Genomic DNA, 15,501 nt, shown 5'->3' on the forward strand with positions numbered 1-15,501 from the left:
ATGTATGATAAAAATACATGCATTTTGAGTTTTTACCCTTTTTCTGGACTTTCTGGAGTCGAGGATGTCCATACATGGAAAACATCGGTTTTGTACACAGGTAGACTCACAGTTTTTAATTTTCTAGACTAAAATGCTGCTCTTTTTTTATATATTATTCATGGCTGTTGCTATTTCCTTTTTTGCTTCAATTTAGGTGTTGGTACATACAAGATAAGAGATGAGCTGCTGTAACAAGACAATGAGGGGATGGTGCAGCAGTTAAAGGTAATTAATCACGCTCGTTGGGCTCTGGGCTGGAGGTAGAGGACTGCAATGTTAGTTACCAGGATAGAAATTATTTATTTTGTTAGAACAATGCTCTACTCTGACTCCTTGACCTCTCCAATCTTGGTGTCATGTTTGGCTGTGAACCAGGACAAAGTTTACTTATTATTTCTTATATCCATGCCTATTGTGACTCCTTAGCCTCCCACCTCCAGTCTGTGCATTATTTTTGGGTAGTAACCAGGACAGTGTTTATTTTTCATTATAAGCATGCATTATTCTGACTTCTTGGCCTTCCACAATATGTGCATCATGTTTGGGTGGTAAAAGGGACAGTGTTTATTTCTTTATCATAAGAAAGCCTTATTCTGACGCCTTGGTCTTCCTTCCTCCGTTCGATGTGCATCATGTTTAGGTGGTGAACAGGGCAGTGTTTGTTTCTTTATTATAACCATTCTTTTTCATTGCACGTGCTATGCCCTATTAACTATCAACTGACTTCAAAAAAGAAAAACGGGTGGCATACGCAAAGGTCTGGATAGAGACATGGAAGACTTAGAGGATGCTTTCTTTACAGACAAGACTACCACCACCCTAAAATGGGTTAACTAGATAGCCTTCATAACAGACTTGGTGGTTATCGACGTTTAATGCTGTATTGTACATATGTGGACATTTTGGTGGTAAATCCAGTGAAATACCACCAAATGGACTTACCGTTATCACCACTTGGTCCGGCGGAATTACTGCCACATTACAAGTGGTTGTAGGAAGTGTTAGCGCCCATTTATTGGAGTCCATAGGACTGCATGGGGTTTTGGCAGCATTACTAAATTCTTTGGGGGTAAGGAAGAGGAATTACTGCCACCATTCTGCTGGAAGTGTTTCCTCTAGCTTACCTCTAAACCCGTAGTTCAGTGGTGTGGTAAAGCGGTGGTAATGCACTGCATTACCACTGTTTTTGACCACAATGCAGATCTCGTAATGAGGCCCAAAAGTACTATACGGGCAAGTGCTCAGAAAGAAATGCTGAACTGTTATAATTGATCAACTTTTAGTTTTGTATTGTGTTATTATGCAAATATTGTATTGTCGGGGCACATACTCTAAAAAAAAAATAACTGTAGTCTTGGCTACCACCCACCCCCATCTGTAAAACCATGGCATCTGTGACCACAGATGCTAGCTGAGAGATGCCAAACATTCATTAGGAAGTTGGTTGGAAACCATTGGCGCCTGCAATATCTTTGGGGACAGAGGTGAAGCAAAAGTAGCAAGGTTAACAATCGCTTCCATGGGATACCAAAGCGAAGGTGCTGGTCTGATTCAGAGGCAACGGGCAACGTCTGTGGTGCACTTGTGAAGTGGTGAAAGTGTTTGCTTCTACATCAGTGATGAGTCCCACTCTCACCTCTGCCAATGTCTTTTGTGATTGGCCTTTTTAGTATGTATTGTTGTCCTTTGCAATTAGAATACAAAAAACAACGAAAATTAACAGAATTTTAATTTAGGGTACAGAAAGACCACATAGTATGGGATTGCAACTTATACAATTCTGTTTTTATTGAAACATCTTTATCAGAATGTGCTCTAATGTTAAGATTACCTTTTAATGTACCTTTACCTTTCTTGAAGTAGAGCTTTACATTTTTGGTTTTGGTGGTTATGGGGGGATTGCGCACCACTTGTATGTAGATATTAACCTCCTGCCAGGACTTTCATACTTCCTCTGGCCTCTTTTCTCATTTTTTCACATGGGAACCAGTTGCTGTCATGTGTGAAGGGCCTGGGCAAGGGAAGTGAATCCAAGGAATGTGCCCTTTCTCCCCAAGAGGGAAAGAGAGTTGAGTTTGCTACACAAATTATTCCCATGGGAATTGGGCAAGCAGGATCTCACTGGGGGTGGCTCTCCCTTACGGGACAAGGACTCACCAGTGAACCAATCTGTAACACCTCCCTTATAACCAATGCCCCAAATGGTTGTTGCATACATGAGAACAAATAACAATATTGAGGACAAGAGCCCTTTAAAAGTGCTTGGTTGTGCTGACAAGCCCTCATGGAGGCCTGAACGACATGTGATTATTTCTCGAATTGCACAGAGAGAGATATAATGGAGAAGACCCTTGCCTGGAGAAGAAGAACCATTGCGGAACAAGTCGACCATTGGGAGAAGACCAGTGTGAGAGGCTGTGCATAGCGAATGCCACCACTAAAGTGCAGAATGGATGGATCCTGTATGCGGGACAGCAACGTATGCGTGGTGGGCGGAGAGTGTTGGAAGCCTGCAGAATTCTGCTGATCCCAGGAACAGTAGAAGCCCTGAGTCCTGAGTTCACGGGACCCGAGACTGAGCTGCACCCAGACGAAGCAGAATATGACCGAAGAGCCGATAATTGTAGTTCCCAGGTGGAAGGAGTGGCCTCCTCCGCTAACGGCAGATGCCACCGAAAAGCATGTAAGCTGTTCACAATAAGGAAAGGGAGGAGGGTAGTGGAGCTCTGGCTCCATCCAGAGAAAGGCCAGAATGCAAAGAAAAGTGGGCTATCGAAAAGCAAAGACTGAGAGAAAACCCCAAAGAAGGTGAAAGCGAAGTTAATATCCCAAAGAGGGCTATAAGAAACCCAAGAGTAAGCAGAACACACAGAGGGGGTAAACGTGAGAATAATAACCCACAAGATATTACTGAATGTCCACAAGACAGGAAAAAAAATGTGAGGGGTGAAAGCAAGAATAACACACGCACAGGGTTACCAAATATTGACAAGAGAGGGGAACACTCCAAAGCAGTGAGGATAAACATAATCCCCTGCGAGGGGTTACTGAATACCGACAACAGAAAGGAAGAATCCAAGGTGGTGAAGAGAAATATAACCACTCACGAGGGGCTACCGCATACCGACAAGAGAAAAGAACACTTCAAGGGGGTGAAGCTAAACAGAATGCCCCACTAGGGGGTTCCCGAATACCAATAAGCCAGAAGAACCCTCCAAGGGGGCGAAGCTAAACATAATAACCCATTAGGGGTGTGAAGTACCAACCAGAGAGGAGACAACTCAGAGAGGGTAAAAATGATTCCAACAACCCACAAAGGGGTATCAAAGTTACAAATGTGAGACAGACAATCTCAAGGGGTGGATCTGAGCTGAAGAACCTGAAAAGTCAAATTGCAGAATTTAGAACAGAAATACTGGTTTTGAATAAGACTTTGTTGGAAGGGGCCAGGAGTCCCTCTCATGTGGAGGAAGGCAAAGGACTTGGATTTTGAACTGTACAAGTAGGACTAAACCTGAAGCTCCAACAAGACCAGAGAAGGTGAGAGAGAGACACTTTGGGAGGGTGTCAAACTCCAACCAGCACATGCCAATAAGGGGAAGCAGGGATGCATCTTCAGGCCAATTTTAGTTTTGTTATATTAGTAGGGGGTCAGATAGTGTGATAGCATAGGTTTGGACGGAGGACGAGATTTATACTTTTGTAAGATATTCTGACAAGCGCCCTTTTGGTATTTTTTAGTACAGTGAACCTTCACCATAGTATTATGGCTAGGAGACATTTCCTCTTTAATGTAATAAAGTGAATAGGTTGAAACCTCCTATGTCTGACCTTCCACAGCAGCTTGAGCCAAACAATGCTTTTGAAGAAGAAGCTGGACTGATGTCATCGAGAAATGAAATGACAGTAGATTGTTTCAGATTATATTGCACTATATGTAGTACATATGACCACGCCCCATGCATTCAATATGTGCTGTTAATACAGGAAGTGATGAATAAAAAGATGATAAAAAAACAATAAACACTGATCATATCCATCAGTGCTTATTTAAGTTGCTTATATCAGATTATATACAATGTATAAACAAAAATATCAAACTAATTTACAAATACTAAGTAAGTGCTATTATCTGAGCACACAAAAGTAAAAAGATACAACTGGGATGTGGCTCAAATCCTGGGAGATTTCTGAGGGGTGGAAGCATTCAACCCAGTTCATGAGGTTCCCACCAGATATAAACCCAAGACCTGAATCTATAAGGGGTGCTCCAGGTAGGCATTGAAACCAGCATACATCATTGACATGGAGTGCAAAGGTAGTCTACATGCCTATGTGCATGCAAGGACACATAAATCATATGACTGAGGCCAGGCTAGCGCAGGAAGGTGTGGGTCATCCCACCCTCATTAAAAGGCGAGGATCCACCTAGTGGTGAAATGGCAAAAAGTGTCTCCAAAGGCTGCGTACGATGATCATCACAGGCCCATTGGGGGTCAAAGTAGTGTTGAAATATGTGATTGCCAGAATTAAAAAAAACAATGTTTACAAACCTCACTGACAGATGAAGGACTGTGACAAAAAAGGACTTTGATGAAGGAGAATGGTTGACAACTAAGTAGTCCGACAAACGAAAAGGACTGTTACAAAGGAAGACTACAACATATGACCATGACAAAGGTGAAGGATTATAATGAAGAATTTTGATGAAGAACAGTGACAAAGTACTGTGATGAAGACGAAGGACTGTGACAGAGGATTAAGACTGCGAAGAATGGGGATTGTGAGGAATGAGGACTGTGACAAAGGAGGAGGGGATACTTTGACAAAGGAATGTGATGAAGTGCTATGACACAGGAGAAGGACTATGACAAAAGAGGGAGCCTGTGATGAAGGAGAAGTACTATGAAGAACAAGAACTTTAATGAAGGACTGTGAAAAAAGAAAATGTGAGCAAGTGTGGTCTGCAGAAGTTGCGGGTCATTTTGGAGTTACTTGGAGCCCTTTTCTAAAAAGAAAAAACTGTTGGAGTCTTTCCTCACCTTTCATACCAAGCAGGAGGGGCTACACATTGGGAAACAGTACATACATTGCCGGCGCGGAGCGCAGCACGAAGTGTGAGCGAGTGTGGTTGCAGTGGCTGCAGGTCAATTCGGAGTCATTTGGAGCCCTTTTCTGAAAAGAAAAAAGTGTTGTCTTTCATACCAAGCAATAGGGGCTACAGCTTAGGAAACAGTACATACCCACGTTGCCAGCGCGGAGAACGGAGTGTGAGCGAGTGTGGACAGCGGTGGCTGCAGCGGTAAGCGGGTCCCCGCTTTGGCGCACTGTGCACTAGCTTTCTGCTCTGTTTAGCTCTGTTCAATCCTCCTTCCCGCTGACTTGCCTGTTAGTACGGTAAGAGGCTGAGTGCTGTATCTTTAAGTATTTCTTCTTCCTGCTGCAGCTAAACAGCATCGAGTGAAAATTGAGGACGAGTCCTGGGTTCATCTTATGGCACATGATTGAGATGAAAAGATATAAACAGATATGATCTGAGAAATCATGGCATCCCGTTTTGTCCTCATGCATTTACACAAGTCCAGAAACCCTTGCCTAAAGCAGCTATTGTCCCTCAGTCAACTGCAACTTATACTGCAAATATTCCAACACCATCAATTGTGTCTCGTATAGCTCTGGAAACAAGCATGGCTGCGAACATATGAATTAAGGTGATTGAATACGCTGCCGCTTTTTTGGAGGTACGGCATCAATCTATTGAATCAAAGACATTAATAGGGAGAACTATTTCAGGGGTCCTGCCAAATAAAACATTGCATAAACTTCTTGCCGACTCTACACTATCGTCTTTGTCACCTGTACTTAAACAGGTTTGAGTTCATGCGCTCTTGCACGCTTCTACCCAAAAGCAGACACCAGGGTTGGGGGTACCGTCTTAATCTGACCCCCCTATACCTTCTACTGATCAAACAGGGGCCAACATTTTTTACTTTGGCAATCACTTAACCTCCAGGAGGTCGCATTTGGTTGGCAACATGTCGAGCCACTCTTGGCATCTCAATTCAGTACATCAGCGACAGTGGCAGTATCTGGGGCATCTAAGCAAGTGGAAAACTGGCCAAAACAGGGGTCTGCTAATGACTCCCTTTTGGTCCTCTTGACTGAAAGTAGGGATAATCTGAAGGAAATAACGGATATCGAACTGACCCCGAGTTGTGGAGAGCAAGGAGTTCGGCAGCAGGCTGTCGTATCAATCTTACTTCAACCGATAAGTTATTTGAAGCTGCAACAAGTTTCCCAACATCTGTTACTGACAGAGGTGTGAACAACCACCTGATTCACCCCCACTTGGCCTTAATGCACCAGCTGCAACTTCGGGCAATACTAAGTGCGGATGTCTTGAATGTGTTTGATGAGGCATTTATTACGAAGAGTAATCAAGCCTTGATCGACTCTCTTAGGGGGAGTAAAACGAGTAAGGCAAGCGCGGGCAAAATACAGCTCATCACTTTGTTTTAAAGAGAGTCCATTAATTGTATCTGTGAATGAGCCAGGATTGTCCACTGTAATAGCGAACATCAACCCTGCTTTATCACCTGTATTGTCGTCATCTTCAAAAGGACATGTTAGTCAACAGGACCAGGTCACTGACACGAAACTTGTGATAGTGGTTTGATGAACAGAGGTCCGAGAGGGCAATGTAAGATCTGTCCTGGTATCGCAAGGATCTTACAGCCCTGTACGACCAGCAAGAATTGGTTTCTGTGGCAATACGAGCAAATGCAAATAAATTGGCAATCTGTGGAAGGTTTATTGAAGGGCTTGTACTGTAGACAGCTGTCAAATCTGGAGATTGATAAAGAGGAACCACAAAGGAAAGTTGCATGAGGACTAACTATGGGGGTGGGGGCTCATGATCAGGAATAAGATGAAAGCAGGGGTTATTGTTTACGCCTCTTTGTGAGGCAGCAGTGGCAGGCTTTATTAAGGATTCTCAAGGTGTGATGGTGGAAGCAATAACACCTGTTGATCCAGGTATTCTTCTGCTTGCAGAGGAACTGATTGCTGAAACCTGAGAAAAAAAAGGAAAAACGAATTGAGCAAGAGGTACCGTTACCAAACCTGAGAAAATCAAAAAATAGGTAAGGCACCGAAAAGAACATGGGCAGGGGTTCAAGAAATATTCTGCACACCCTAACATTTCCACAAACATTTTAACATTTCCATCATAGTAGCATGCACCAAAATAACCCCCCCCCCATAAGAAAGGGGGTAATAGTCAGTCTGGCACCCAGGTAAATGCTCTGGACAGTCTGAGGAATGACACCCCTTCTGATTCGGCAGGTCTTGCTTTGGGTACTAACGCTAATTCTAGCCTGGATGTTTGCACCGTTACGCAAATTAACCCTGTAGTCTCAATGGATCTTGTGCAATGTAATAGAACAGGGTGGTATGATATGAAATGATTGGTTATTTATAACGCGCTTAATACACAGAAGTTTCTAAGCGCGGACCCGGGTATTGTACCTGTGTTGCTCTGTGAAGTCTTGCTTCCAACGCACGCACATTACCCCTGAACTATCCTCCTGAGCTTGCCCAGTAATTCTGTTTACTGAGAGCAACGTAAGTGGTGCCTGTAATAATGAGATCCTGAGGTCTGCTTCTGATCAGGCCATGGAAACCTGGCAACCTAGTGGGGTCGGTTTGGCAAATAGATGTATGGAGGTCAGTGAAGCACCTACGTTTTTGACGATGTAGGCAAGTAGAAAACAAATTGAACAGAATGGGGTGAGCGAAGTGCAGACTGCTCCCAGGGTTGTGACATCTAATCTTTCACTTGTTTTGGAATGGTCCCCGGTGGACTATGTGCATCTTGCATTAAATAGATCTTGAGTTTTGAAATGGCTAAGGAATGTTCCTTCACTGTCTGATATTACTTCAGCCGATATCACCCAGGTAGAATTTTGGAACAACTTAAAACTGGACAAGGTGATACTTCACTTTAGCTCCCGTCTAGTTGAGGAGCAGGTTTTATTAGCTGCTCCGCAACTGAAAGTGTGGGGTTTTCCTGTCACCTTACAGGAGGTATGTGAACGGATTCCAAACCAAAGTTCACATTTACAAGTCTGTTCGATTGAGGAAAGCAGTGGTCATTACCCTCCCCTTTTAACGATAAAATTTCCCATTGACGGATCAGGCAGAAGACAAATCGTTGTGAAGTCCAAAAATGGTATCGGATTGACATGTATGAATTTAAATGGAACCGTGAATGCTGATTCTTTTTTTTAATGTATTCTGATTGGTTGTTAGTTTTTGTTAAAGGTTATTTTTAACCATAAAACAATAAAACAAGAAAACAAAAACTGTGACGAGCGAGGACTGCAACAAAGAAAGGCTGTGATGAGACATTGACAAGGGAGAAAGACTATGATGAATAAGGGCTGTGACTAATGAGAAGGACTTTGTGGAAGGACTACAACAAAGGACTGTGATGATGGAGAAGGGCTGACGAAGGACCAGGACTATGACAAAGGAGAAAACTGTAAGGAACAGTTGGCGGGAGTGATTGGCAGCGGTGCTCCTCTACTTTTCTGGATGCTAGAGAACTGTGACAAAGGACTGTGATGAAGGACTGTGACCGAGTATAAGGACTATGGCAAAGCAGAAGAGCTATGATAAAAGAGGAAGACTGTGACAAAAGAGGAAAACTGACAAAAGAGAAAGACCATGATATCTTCATCCTAAGAATTCATCATAGGACTTCACAAGGACTGAGGTGAAGCAATGTGATGAAAAACAAGGAATGTGAGGAGATTCAGTCACAAAGGACTTTGAGGAAGGAGTGACATAAGCAAAGGGCTGTGATGAAGGAGAAGGGCTGTGACAAAGGAGAAGAATTATGACAAAGGAGAATGACTAAGACAAAGGAGCAAGGCCAGTGAGGAAGGACTGATGAAGGCAAAGGACCGTGTTGAAGTAGTGTGCCAATAAAGGAAGACTTTGGCAAAGGGGAGTATTACAGATGAAGGAGAAGGATTGTGACAAAGGACTGAATAAGGAAAGGGATGTGATAAAGGACTAATGAAGGAAAAAATACTGTGATGAAGCAGGACTGTAATGAAGGAGAAAGACTGATTAAGGAAAAGGGCTGTTTGAAGGACTGTAGATGATGAAGGACTGTAATGAGTGGAGAAGGGCAATGACAAAAGAGGAAGACAGTGGTAAAGTAGTAGAATTATGATAAAGGAGAAGGACTGTGAAAAAGGATTGGGTGTGAGGGACTGATCAAAAATGTACTGTGACAAAAGAGGTCTGTGACAAGAAATGGCTATGTTAAAGGAGGACTGTTATGAAGGAATGATGAAGGAGATAAGGAGAAGGTCTGACAAAGGAGGAGCACTGTGATGGAGGAGAGTAATGAAAAACAATGACTGTGACGAAGGAGAAGCTCTATGACAAAGGAGGAACTGTAAAGATGACTGTGACAAAGGACCAGGACTGTGACAAAGTACACAGACTGATGACATATTATGATGAAGGAGAAGGACTATACAGAAGAAGGGTTGTGATGAAGGAGAAGGGCTGTGATGCAGGACTATGATGAAGGAGAACTAACAAATGAGAAGGAAGGATTGTGATAAAGGAAGGATGTGACAAAGGAGAAAGACTATAACGATGGAGGAAATGTAACATAAAAGAAGGAAGGACTGTGACGAAGGGGATGGACTGGGACAAAGGCGAAGTAGTGTGAGGACTGCTTCTCAACATCCTTTCTTTTCTCTCTCTTGTCTGCAGCAATGTTTTGGCCACAAGGTGGCGCTTATATGTGCCAAAACTGAAAATAGCAATCTAGGATTTATACGCTAAACTTGGATGCATGAAGGAAGGAAAATGGAGGGGAATTACAATGAATCCCTGTACCAATCCAAAAGCTCATATACACAGGAATACCTTGGCAAAGTGCAAACTTTAAGCCAAGACTACACATAAATGGTAGCTAAATCGAATAATAATATTTGAATACATGTCCTTGGTAGAACTGCATTAACATCAGTTACAATCAATTAGGGAAAATGTGGGCCTGTGGGTGAGGATGGGAAGCAGCAGGTAATAGTCCTCTATCTTAAGTATGTACAGTGTTGCATATATTTCCATCTTCTGATTTGTTACATTTAAAATAATTTAAAAAATGTATTCTATCTAAAGGCTTACTATCGTCGATGCTCTTTCAACTTCTTTCTTTATATCTTCAAGAAGAAATCCATAAAAGCCTTCATCTTCTTTTCCTTCCTGCCAAAGACCGCTAGAAAGTATCTAAAATAATAAAAAATGTAAAATTCCTGAAAAAAGCACTGGAAACTGTTCATAGTAAATGTTTACAAGTTAGAAATGTTTGAGAAATCGATTTCCAGAAAACCATCTGTAGGTCTTTGACAATTTACAAAACTGTGAATATATTTATCTCTAGGCACACACAAGATCTGACTGCACAGAATGGTTTTGTGTCAGTTGCGAAAAAAGATACATGGGCTAAAGTACCCACTAACATACATTATAAGATTACTGCAAGCCACTGAACAGTTGCGTGATCATACAGAGAAGTTTACCAAAGGCTGAGTTCCATTTATACGGTTACGGAATTGCGAGGTGACATGCAATATTTTTTTTCACTTATGGCAGTGGGTATTATATTCTATATTCTGATGCAAGCAACCATCAGATTGTAGATATGAATAATACATGTACATTGGAAAAAGCCCTATGGAGCTTACTTTGCTCCTTAATGTCATTTGATAGCAGAGAGCCATTACATTAACACTTAAACATATACGGCTGCCTGCAGCCACATTTTCGGCATTTGAACTACGGGGTGCAAATATGCAGGGCAAAATGCGGCGTACACTCATTTTTGCTACCTTTTGCCCTGCACATTTACACTCCACAGTGAAAATTCAAAGTAAGTAAGCATCGCACATGGTAAACAGTCTTCACAATTGAAATTAAACGCTGTCCGACATCCACGCATGTCAGTAGTCAGCATTTACAATGGATCCCTATGGGGTCTGCATGCTTTTTGCTGGTGCATAAAGCCAGCGGGTCCTAGACGGATCATCACTTGTGTATGAGCGTGATACAAATCAAATATCATATATCATATCAGCATTTGCACTGGCATGAAAATGCATGAAGGCCCAAATGCTACAGCATTTGTATGGTGGAGAGTAATGGAGGCGCTGGAAATGCAAGTTGCGTTCTGTCCCATCTCTCTGCCATATAAATGCTTGAAAACGGGGCATGACATGAATGAAAGGTTAAAGCCTTACTCAAGGCTTTAAAGCAGTAAGATGCAGATAGATTCCTGGTTTTCTTTTTTAAATTTCAACAGTGCACCAAATAAACATGTTATCATACAATTCTCACTATCAACTAATGAATGTGAGTCATTCGGACATGACAATTTAACACTTTTTTTCCCGACCATTCTCTTACCACATGTGGCAAGAAAAGACTATGGGCCACAGTTTTGCAGTGTGGTAAAAAAGTTGAAATACTCCACCTTTATAACACTCGTAATCCCATGGTAGATTTGCACGGCTGAGTGGTGTCAACAGTAATGTAATTTGGAGAATATGTGTCAGAAAAACTGCCAAATTGCCACCGAACCTGAAATGAGGCCCTTTCTATACTAATGGTTGAATCACGTCAGAAATTAAGTTTATCTCTACTATGAATGTATATATCACACTACACCCTTCTCTTGATCACTTCCCACTGCCCCCTGTGCTGCAACTCCGTGCACTTTGAAATAAAATTGTTCACAAAAGACATGTTACAAAAACATAAAGAAAATAAACTGGGATTACAACAATATAGTGATTTTGTTTTCTTATTATAGTTGAGTGTTGTGCTCACAACCTGACTGTAATTAAGAAAATGAAGTACAGATTTTTATGTAGATATATTCACAAATGACACTGATAAACATAATTGTGGCAAATGACATTTCAACTTTATGACAAACATCCCTACTACTAAAAGGCGTAAAATATGGCACATTAAAAACTATGCGGAAACATCAAGAACAAACGGCGAACAATTTGTCATACTCTGGACATCTTTCCTGCGAAAAGGAACCTCAGTCAAACAAATGGATAGGAAATTGGATCATGCATTAATTTATTTATACAGTTTTACATAGCACAAACTGGAACCTGAAGAGCATCAGATCATTTTACAGGTAGTAGTAATATGCAGGTATTAAAGAAAGAACATTTATAATTGCATGTATTAGCAGAAAAATAATAACTATTTACATTTCAGTTGTTTATGGTACTGTACTGGCTTTGTCTATAAGACATATATTGATTTTGAAGAGTGGTTTCATGTAGAGACAGCCACGGATGTAGTACCCTCCCCCATCACACCGTCCATCATATTCCCACCCCCAAATTCCTGGACAAGAAACAGACAGTTTTTAATTTGCATTTCCCCTAACTTTGAATGCTAGGGAAGTCTCCTACAATATTCCATAAAGATATAGGTCGGTTGTCTACATAAAAGAAGCACAACCTGTCTGTTATTATCTCATTAGTATTTACATTCACAATGCACACATTAAATTGTATAAATACAATTCTGAATAACTATGCTAGATAGAAATATGTAATCTTCTTCAATATGAATATTTGAATTATCACCACTTGTCGGTGTCCAAATTTCATAGAAAAAAATCAAATATTCTCATTTGATATGTACAATATATATATTTCACTTAATATTCTCTGAAATCATCAACAAGCGTTGGCATCAGAAAAAAAACAATGAATTGACATAATGTTCTTACTGTATGGGTGATTAAACTCTAGGTGTAGGATATGGTTTGTTTCTAGTCTGGGTATGCACACAAAAAGAAAGGGTATGATATATCTGTGTCACGGTTCGGAGTCCGTGGATCATTTGGTCTTCCTGGTGCCTCTCTCCCCGATTACGGCATTCAGCGATTACTTCCAACATGGCAGCCGGATGTGCCATGCAACGGTCTATCCTTTGAGAAGTCGGTCTCAATTCCATTTCCGCTGCCTGTTCTGGACTGCCTAGTACCAGCCGCGCAGACGCTACCCCTACATCTCCATGCTAGGATTAGCTAGCTCAGCGCTCTGGTAACTATTCCTGGTTTTTGTCCCCCGTCCTGTCAGCCTGTGGTCCCCCCTTGTCCCGTCTCTTCCTATTCCTCGCATGGCTCCCTATCTGTGCTCACCTGGCTCCGGTCCATTCCGTTGCCTCCTTATTTCTCTGCTGCCTTTCCAATGAGCTCTTGTTGTTCTGTGTCGGCTCCATTCCGTTGCCTGCTTGCCTCGCTCTGCTTCCATTCTGATAAACTCTTGTCCTCGGTGCCGGCTCCCCGGTCCTATTTGTAAACCTGGTCTCTTACTCTGTGAAAGCTCCAATTGGGCCCTGGATCCACGCTACTCATTGGATTCTGTGCTACTCATCTTGTCCCGTCTCTTCCTATTCCTCGCATGGCTCCCTATCTGTGCTCACCTGGCTCCGGTCCATTCCGTTGCCTCCTTACTTCTCTGCTGCCTTTCCAATGAGCTCTTGTTGTTCTGTGTCGGCTCCATTCCGTTGCCTGCTTGCCTCGCTCTGCTTCCATTCTGATAAACTCTTGTCCTCGGTGCCGGCTCCCCGGTCCTATTTGTAAACCTGGTCTCTTACTCTGTGAAAGCTCGAATTGGGCCCTGGATCCACGCTACTCATTGGATTCTGTGCTACTCATCTCAACTAAAGAGAACATACCAACAACACAGCAATTGCATGTTTTCTTCCCTCTTGTGGGTATTATTTCATGTAATGCTTGGCGGTCTCTCCAGGGGGTATTCTGCTGGTACCTTTTCTGCTACCTGGCCCGGACCCGGCGCATGGCAAAAAGGACTCCCTCTCCAATCAGTTCCAACCGTCGGAAACCTCAGGTGAGCCCCTCAACCCAAGAGTCCGACAGTTTCAGACGCCAAGAAGGCTTCCAACAGGGTTCACTAGACATGCTCTCCTATGTGCCCAGGTTTAAGCAGCTAGCCAAGGAAGCAGACTGGTTTCAAGAGGCATGCTTTTGTTTCTTCCGAAGGGGACTTCATGAAGATGTGAAGGTCGAACTAGCCCGAATACCTCGACCCCCTAGTTTCTAAGCACTACTTGACATGGCTCTACAAATGGACTTTCGCTCTCAAGAACAGAAGTTAGAAAGGCAAAAGATGAGAGGTATGTCTCCAAGATTTCATCCAGCCACCACTGCACCACCCTCCTCTATGTCAGGGGCTTCCGGGTCATCTGAAGTCGAACCTATGCAGTTAGGAAACCTTCTTGGACCCCTGACAAAGGAGGAAAGGAATAGAAGGGTAGAGAAGGGTCTGTGTCCTATCTCTGTCTCTACAAATCATCTAGTACACAATTGTCCAGTAGCACCTACCCAGAGTCAGGAAATGCAACTCCCGTTCCTGAATGGAGCCAGGGACGGGAAGGAAAGCGGCAGCTCCAAAATTCAGACCACACATGTTCCAAGTAGGACTTTGCTTGTGATCCTCAAGATTGGTATCTTGTTGCCCGAATCAGAACCCATTGAGGCACTGGCACTGGTTGATTCTGGTGCCAGGGGTCCTTTTATGCATGACAAATGGGCCAAGTCTAACAACATACCACGGCAAACAAAATCCCTGGTACAATCAGTTGAAAGAATAGACAGTCAGCCTTTGTCCTCAGGCCCGATAACCGAAGAAACTAAACACATCGGGATGCTGTTAGACCACCATTTTGAGATGCTTTGCTTAGATATTATGAATGCTGCACATTACCCTGTGATATTAGGAGTAACTTGGTTGCATCGCCATAACCTGTAGATCAATTGGACGGCAGGAACACCTTTCCTTGGTTCCGAATTTTGTACCCAGCACTGTTTAAAAAACATAAACGAAATTCTTTTACACACCAAAGAACCTGATGAAAAACCAGAATCTTAACCCAGTGGCTCATGTTCAACACATTCATATGGAGTATGCAGAATACCAGGATGTGTTTTCTTCATCTCTGGAGAAGATCTTGCCTCCACATCGTCCTGAGGACTGCGCTATTGAAACTGTCCCAAATGCCATCATCCCATATGGAAGAATGTTCATACAATCTGCTCCTGAGAAAATGGTCCTACGTGAATATCTGGATCTCAACTTAATAAATTGCCTGATAAGGCCGTCTAAATCATCCTTGTTTTTGTGCCTAATAAAAGACACCTCCGAGCTTCGCCCCTGTTTGGATTATAGGGGCTACATCAGGTTACATAGTCCTACCACTGATATTTTAGAAGTTCATCAAGGAGCCGTCATCTTCTCCAAACTCGATCTGAGAGGGGCTTACCACTTGAGATGCATTTGAGCTGGAAACGAGTGGAAAACGGCATTCCGGACGCCATTC

The 15,501-nt window shown here is 42.6% G+C and overlaps 1 protein-coding gene across 1 annotated transcript in view; it reads right to left on the reverse strand.

Annotated features, from left to right (window-relative positions):
• Nucleotides 1–15,501, reverse strand: part of LOC138453779 (PHD finger protein 7-like) — a 1,510,505-nt gene that overhangs the window by 959,862 nt on the left and 535,142 nt on the right. The window contains exon 6 of the mRNA XM_069606924.1: nucleotides 10,255–10,356. Within this exon, the coding sequence (XP_069463025.1) occupies nucleotides 10,255–10,356 (102 nt within the window). The remainder of the gene's footprint in view (nucleotides 1–10,254; nucleotides 10,357–15,501) is intronic.

This window comes from Ambystoma mexicanum, chromosome 4p (genome assembly GCF_040938575.1).
Source record: "Ambystoma mexicanum isolate Mex_15411 chromosome 4p, UKY_AmexF1_1, whole genome shotgun sequence".
Classification (NCBI taxonomy): Eukaryota; Metazoa; Chordata; class Amphibia; order Caudata; family Ambystomatidae; genus Ambystoma; species Ambystoma mexicanum.